This window comes from Oryzias latipes, chromosome 1, assembly GCF_053564925.1.
Source record: "Oryzias latipes strain Hd-rR chromosome 1, Olatipes_Hd-rR_3.1".
Lineage (NCBI taxonomy): Eukaryota > Metazoa > Chordata > Actinopteri > Beloniformes > Adrianichthyidae > Oryzias > Oryzias latipes.
In genome coordinates this window covers 1,323,006-1,330,000 of record NC_136237.1, presented here as the reverse complement: position 1 = coordinate 1,330,000, position 6,995 = coordinate 1,323,006, and the positions used below count along the sequence as shown (strand labels likewise).

General features: G+C 45.1%; 1 protein-coding gene across 19 annotated transcripts in view; it reads left to right on the top strand.

The window, feature by feature from the left end:
• Window positions 1-6,995, top strand: part of add3a (adducin 3 (gamma) a) — a 138,563-nt gene that overhangs the window by 109,158 nt on the left and 22,410 nt on the right. For all 19 annotated transcript variants that reach the window (XM_078947176.1, XM_078947195.1, XM_023951023.2 and 16 more), the window contains exons 8-12: window positions 1,578-1,676; window positions 1,764-1,940; window positions 3,306-3,557; window positions 3,712-3,816; window positions 5,022-5,108. In XM_078947176.1, the coding sequence (XP_078803302.1) occupies window positions 1,578-1,676; window positions 1,764-1,940; window positions 3,306-3,557; window positions 3,712-3,816; window positions 5,022-5,108 (720 nt within the window). The remainder of the gene's footprint in view (window positions 1-1,577; window positions 1,677-1,763; window positions 1,941-3,305; window positions 3,558-3,711; window positions 3,817-5,021; window positions 5,109-6,995) is intronic.

Below are 6,995 nucleotides of genomic sequence, written 5' to 3'. Positions count from 1 at the left end.
TTTCAATGTGTAACCCTTGTTCTATCCTAGGCAATTTACCATTGGGAGGTGGGTCATGTAGACCCACTAGACAGTGCTCTGAACCTTTTTCCTTCAATGATTTGTGATCTTCACTGGTGTCCATGGATTACATGAAATCTTTCCACCTTTATCCACCTTTGTCATGGTAGGGAGAACACGTCAATAGAAGGGGGGGGTCATAGTACAGAACAATGTATATTCTAGGGCCCTCCATGGTCAAGCTCCTCCAAACGTTTGTAACTTGATCGCCCCCTACAGACCATCTGTGGATCAGAACCACGGGTCCGGACCAGAGGAGACCGTAGCTCCTGAACTCTGAATGTGTTCCCTGGATTCTGTGAATTCCTTTTAAAGTCAACTCATTTAAACTGTTTTATTTGATCGTTTTACGTGGTTTATGCTTTTATGTTTTCATATATACATCTATATTTTAACCTGTGGAAGGTGCTATTATACAAATAAAATGACTTTACTCACTCTACCTTGGTATCTCCTGCAGGTCACCTGTTTGCCCCGCACAGGTTTGACCATTTGCCCCCACAGACTGGAAGGACAGTGAACACTGAGACGTCTGTCCTTCATTATATCAACGTCCTGACCAACTTCCATTCTGGGGATCAGACTCTGGCCCCTTATGGCTACATAGTTAGGAGGGTCTTCCCCTCCAGTATGAAAACCATTTACGCATATTTACAGATAAGAATAAGATCTACTGATAAATGCTTCCAAAAACAAACATGATAATATTCACCATAAAACAGCATTATTTAGTTCCATTCTATAGCTGTAACATGTCTAAGCTAAGTATGTTTGTAGACGAGTTTGTTGGGAACAGAAAGTGCTGTGCATTACTGAAGGTTGTGTAGAGTTATCCAGAATGCCGTTTAGTATGTTGCTGCAAATGGCTTCATCTCTTTGGAACTGTATTGACAGGGTTAGCGTTGACCTTTGACCTTTGTGTAAGGCCCCGGCCTTGCAGTCATGATACCTGCTGCTGTCGTAGAAACATCGTCATGAAACAAGCGTCTACGTCCGGTTGTGCCGTTGAAGCAGCAGCCAGCGGGCATGCGGCCCTCCCCAATGTGCAAACTCCGCCCTTCTGTCTACATCAGCAGTGCATTGCGCCCCCTTGTGGTTATATTTCACAGAACCATGAAAGACGTGTTTGGTTGAACTTCATATAATGGTTAGGATTCTGATTGGCACGTTGGGAAACACTGATATAGTCTTTTAAAAATGGGTTACAAATCTAAACCGTTTTTGTTCTCTCTTCAGTCAAACGACCATATTTGGGAAATTCCTCTCAAATCTTACATTTTAAGGAGAAATCTGCTTTGAAGCTGTTTCTTTCACTCTAAAACCTTTTCCTTGAAGTTAAATGATGAACTTTTAACGAAGAATGGTGAATATTTGCGATACTTTTATTCTTCTTCTCAGCTTCCTGTTCAGTGATGCTGGTTTTTGAGGTCGTGACCCAGACAGAAGGCGGGGCTCCCACAGGGCACAGCCTGGTTGGTGTTCCTGCTCTTCTTGACTCGTTCTCCCGTGTGTTTCAGGTTCTGGTGTTGAGGAACCACGGCGTGGTCGCTCTGGGGGAGACCATGGAGGAGGCCTTTCATTACATCTACAACGCCCAGTACGCCTGTGAGATCCAGGTGCGCTCCGGCTCCCAGAGGACGGTCTTCCTAACCCGACCCAGAATGCAACAGCTTGTGCTTTTGTGCCCCCCCCCCCTCGTTTAGGTGAATGCCATCTCGTGTGCTGGAGGGGTGGAGAACCTCATAGTGCTGGACCAGGAGAAGTACAGATCGCGGGTGTTCGCCGTGGCCTCGGCGGCGGCGATCAACATGGCCGGTCAGTACAGATGGAAGATCGGCGAGCTGGAGTTCGAGTCCCTGATGAGAATGTTGGATAATCTGGTGAGGATCACATGACGGCTGTTGATGTACATTTAAAAACAGATCTGTTTCCATGTCCACATTTGTGACGACTGATTGGATTGGTTTAAATTGTTTTATTTATGTGAAAAAATCCTGAAAATCTGTTGAATGTTTGAAAAGTGAAGAGTCTGCTGTTTGCTCTGCAGGAACTTTATAAATGTCCCCTAAACATCTCTAACATAATAAATGTTCTTTTTGTTCCATAAATGTGAATTTGACCAGATTGTCGTGTTTCTTTAAGGATAATTTATTATCGCAAATCCAATTTGCACAAAGTCATAGTCAATGGAAACACAGCTAATGTCAAAATTATATTTGAATCCATTTAAATTCAGAAGAAAAATCCATTTTTTTAAATAGTAAATATTTACCTAAAGATAACATGAAGCAGGTAAAATATGATGATTTTTATCTGCAGGTTTCTTCAGCACTTTCTGCAGTAGTCTATGCATAAACGGATGTAAACTACTGATTTCTTTTCATGCTGTTACCGTATTTCCAACATTCACGTTTCCATGGTATCATCAGATCAGAGGGAGACGGGAGCCGCTCTCTCTCCCCTTAAAATGAAAACAACAAGCTTTAAGTTTGACGTCAGGAGAGGAAGACGGAGAGAACGGGGGAGGACTGCAAACCCTAAAGCTTCTCTTAGAGAAGGCGACGCCCATCTCTTCAAAGTTCTGCAGCCGCCTCGTTACTCGTCTGTACTTTGGACCGCGTGTCCAGTGAAGCTGTTGGTGTTGATTCACCAGAGAACAGAACCAAAAACGCTTCATCAGCAAAAATCAGGTGTGTCGTCCTGCTGGGCATCAAACTCCTGTCGTCCTCCTCTCTCCATCCCGCTCTGATGACAGAACAAACTCTGTGAGCTGCTGGATCTGAAATAAAGGGTTCTGGATCCCAAAGGCGGGCCGGAACCGCAGAGACTTCCAGCTGGGAGCTCTGAATGTCGGCGTGGATGTTTCTGGAGGAAAAGTGGCCCCCTCAGCTGGGCGATGGAGCCGGGTCAGGAGGTCGGCTTGACCGCAGAGTTTAGGGGGAAAAGAAAGGAGATCCGTCTGCTGGGGGGGGTGGGGGGGGGGGGGGGGGGGGGTGGAGGTGTGAGAAAATGAGAAAATGAGAGGAAAAAGGTCAGGAGGAAACGAGAGCATGACTGAAGTCTTTGGTGGCAGCAGACCTGCGGTCAGCTTCTCTCCTTTACTGTGAACGGCATTCTGGGTAGAAACTTCCAGCTTTCTCTCCCAACATCACGGACAGCTTTCCTTTGTGATGCCGATCGTTCCTGAGAACTGGTCAGGAGTCTGAATGAACTCTGAACCCCGACTTTTCCTGTGTTTCCCTCAGGGGTACCGGACCGGCTACACCTACAGACACCCCATCGTACGGGACAAGCCGCGGCACAAGAGCGAAGTGGAGATCCCCGCCACCGTCACGGCGTTCACATTCGAAGAGGACGACGACGCCTCTCGACTGCCCTTCAAGTTCCTGCAGCAGCGGCAGCAGAGAGAGAAGACGCGCTGGCTCAACTCGCCCAACAGCTACGCCAAGGTCAGCGTGGAGGGCGGAGACGAGCGCCACCACAGCCGAACCACCACGGTGAGCAGTCGGTGTCTCCACCAATACTGGTGGACGTAGCTCCCAATCATGAAGACCTGCTCAGACCTGAGGACACACCGCCATCTAGTGGCTGAACAGGAAACGGCACATTGACAGAAATGGAAGTTTCCTTTTCCTGCTTCTGTCTCCACAGTGGATGAAGGTGGATGAAAGCGGAACTCCAATCCGGATTGAAGACCCCAACCAGTTTGTGCCGCTCAACACAAACCCTAATGAGGTTCTGGAGAAGAGGAACAAAGTGAGACTCTCCAACTCTCAGTGTTTGTGTCCAGTTTCTGGTTCCATGATCTGACAGCACTTCATGTGAGACCAACGTACCGTCTGGTGACGATGTGAAGACCATCGATCCAGAATCAGATCTTCACACATTTCAAAGGGAAATCTAAGCACAAACGTCAGTTTTATCTGTGAACCGTTCCAAGTCTGGCTCGATTTAGAGACAACAGACAGTTTTTTCTACTCCTAACAGTTTTCTTGAATGTATCTCTGTTTTATTATATTTATTTGGTGGAAACATTTGGGATCTTATTTTAATTTATTTATTTTTGGGCTTCAGCCTGTTGGCTATAAATAAATAGTAAGAATAAAGTATTTGTGTCAGGACGTCTCAAGACACAAATCACAAAGTCCTTCACAATAGAACCCGGTAAAACACAGAATATAAAAAAAATGATGAAAAGCAGTTTTAAAAAGATGTTTTTAGCTGCTTTTTAAAGCAAACACTGAGTCTGCAGCTCTGAGGCTGAGAGGAAGGACGTTCCAGAGGGACGGAGACGCTGCTGCAAAGACTCTGTCACCTTTAAGCAAATAAAACATTGAAATGTTATTTTGAAGAAAAATGGATTCTTCAATGAGAAATTCTGGTCTGTCTTTAAGAGGATTGTGGTCTAGAAATAAGGATCCTTGGACTTTTTAAGCACTTAAAATAAGCTTTATTTGAGGGGAAAATTTTAAATTTTTTAATTTTAAAATACCAAATACCCTGCTCTAAACACGCTTATTTTAAGACCAATGACCAAAATAACATACCTAAAAGTGAGTGTTTAGAGCCAATGTATAGGTTTCATTTGGACATTACAACTTTAAAGATAAATTCTACTTTTTTTTCTTACTAATGAAGGAAAGGCGTCTATATTCTCTGGTTTAACTTGAGAAGGAGACGTTTTCCAGTCGGGCAGCTCTTCGTTTCTGCAGACTTTGGTCTGGCTGCAGGAGAAGACTGCATGCATGTAAATCTACAGTCCTCTTTGACCCACATGTTCAAGGAAAGAAAAGACCTTTGACCTCTCACCTTTGGAAAGGGGAAGTGCTTTTATTAGTGAACTCTGTAAATCTTCCAACTGCACCTCTAGAGGTTCTGCTCGCTAAAGAAGGTTTTCGGCGTCTCATCATCACAGCGACCCGCCTCCCTGAACTTTCACCTTTTTTCTGCTCCTGTTTCAGATCCGGGAGCAGAACCGGTTTGATGTCATGACGTCTGGGCCGCGCTCCCAGCACCTGGCGGGCATCCCTGTTGATGAACCGCGGCGGGTAAGAAAGATCCTCCATTCTTTGTTCGGTTCTGTTCTGGTTTTGCTCGTTTCTGTTCATCAGCAAACAAAAGAAACTTTAGGATTCAATGAAATCCCTTCAGGTTTTTTCCAAATAGTGGAGTTTGTATCTTACTTGGAGCCTCTGTCAGACTGGTGGGGGCTCAGGTGACCCCCCCTGGTGTGTTTGGGGTCCATAGGTGGATTCTGCCCGTGTGGCGTTCGTTCATTCCCCAGGAGCACCGAGGGGAAAAAAACATCTTTGAGTCCGAGTCCTTCCTTTTAACTAAAACTCTAACCACTGAGAGCTGGACTGAGAGACTCCGCCCCCCTGGCGTTCCAAACAGGAAGTGGTTCCAAGAAGCCAAATCCCACAGACGTCTCTAGAGAAACACACGGCTGTTCCTCAGTCGTTCTGTTGGTCAGAAGAACCGTTCTGGATCTGAAACCTTTTTCTTCAGAATCCTCTTTTATCTTCATGATATTTTTTCTGTAGTTTAAGTTCTTCAAGTTATAAACTGACCAATCAGAGGCCTAAATAAAAGTAGGTGGAGCCTGCTGCCCCCCATGTCCAACGTTCAAAACCTTTGATTGACTGCTTTGAAGTGGTGGGGGCGTGGCCTTCCAACAAGCTCACTCCTATAGTGGGGAGAGTGGTTGCCATAGAAACGACGATCCAGACCGACTCGGACCAATGGCTGCCGACTGACGTCGTGTGGTTCCAACATGGCGGCGAAGCAACAGCGACTAAATTAACTTCATTTGGTCGGAGCTGGATGGAAACCATGTGACGTCACTCCGACTCCGATCCGGTCGATGACGTAAATAACGTCACATCGTCACAGAAATGCTGGCTCCACGGCAAACCGGACCTGACTCGGTCGAGACCGCCTCTCTGTGAAGTGAAGACTCCAAAAGGTGCTGCAGATGCTGTTGCTGTTTAGAAACTAATTAGTTCTGTCCGTCAGAAAAAGGTCATGAAGCCGTTTCTGAAGCTTCGCTTCTCCAGTGAACCTCAGAGATCCTGAATGTAAAACCATGGAACAGTGGGGACCCCCCCCCCAGGATCCAGATCACCTCAACATTAACATGCAAAGACCTGCAGGTCTCCTGCTTCGGTTAGGACGGCGTTCAGGACTCCCACTGTGAGACTGAGATTCACTGCTGAGCAAAAACCAGACAAAGACCCCACGAGTCCTTCAAGCTATCGCCCCATTTCTTTAATTAATGCAGATGTAAAAATTATCTGCAAAGCACTAGCACAGAGAATAGAAAAAGTCACTCCTCACATAATTGACTTTGATCAAACTGGATTCATCAAAGGCAGACACTCGGATGACAATGCCCGCAGACTCGTTAACATAATAGACTTTGCCACCATCAAAAACCAGGAAATGACTATACTATCACTGGATGCTGAAAAAGCCTTTGATAGAGTAAATTGGAAGTTCCTCATTGCTGCCCTCCATAAGTTTGGGTTTGGAGAATCATTCATCAATTGGATCAAAATATTATATCACAACCCCAATGCATCAGTTAGAACTAATAAACAGACTTCCAACAGGTTTTTTCTTGGAAGAGGAACTAGACAGGGTTGCCCACTCTCCCCCTCGCTTTTTGCAATATTTATCGAGCCTCTAGCTGCAGCAATAAGACAGAATGAGAGTATTAAAGGAATTAAAACCAAACACAGCCATCATAAAATTAGTCTCTATGCAGATGACATATTACTGTTTTTAAGTAATATACATTCTGTTAATGAAACGGCAACAATCATTAATGAATTCTCTTCTATATCAGACTATTCCATTAATTGGAATAAATCTGTTTTATTACCACTGAACAGTAATGCGGAGCAAGGACTCACAATACCAGTTAAATCAGGCAA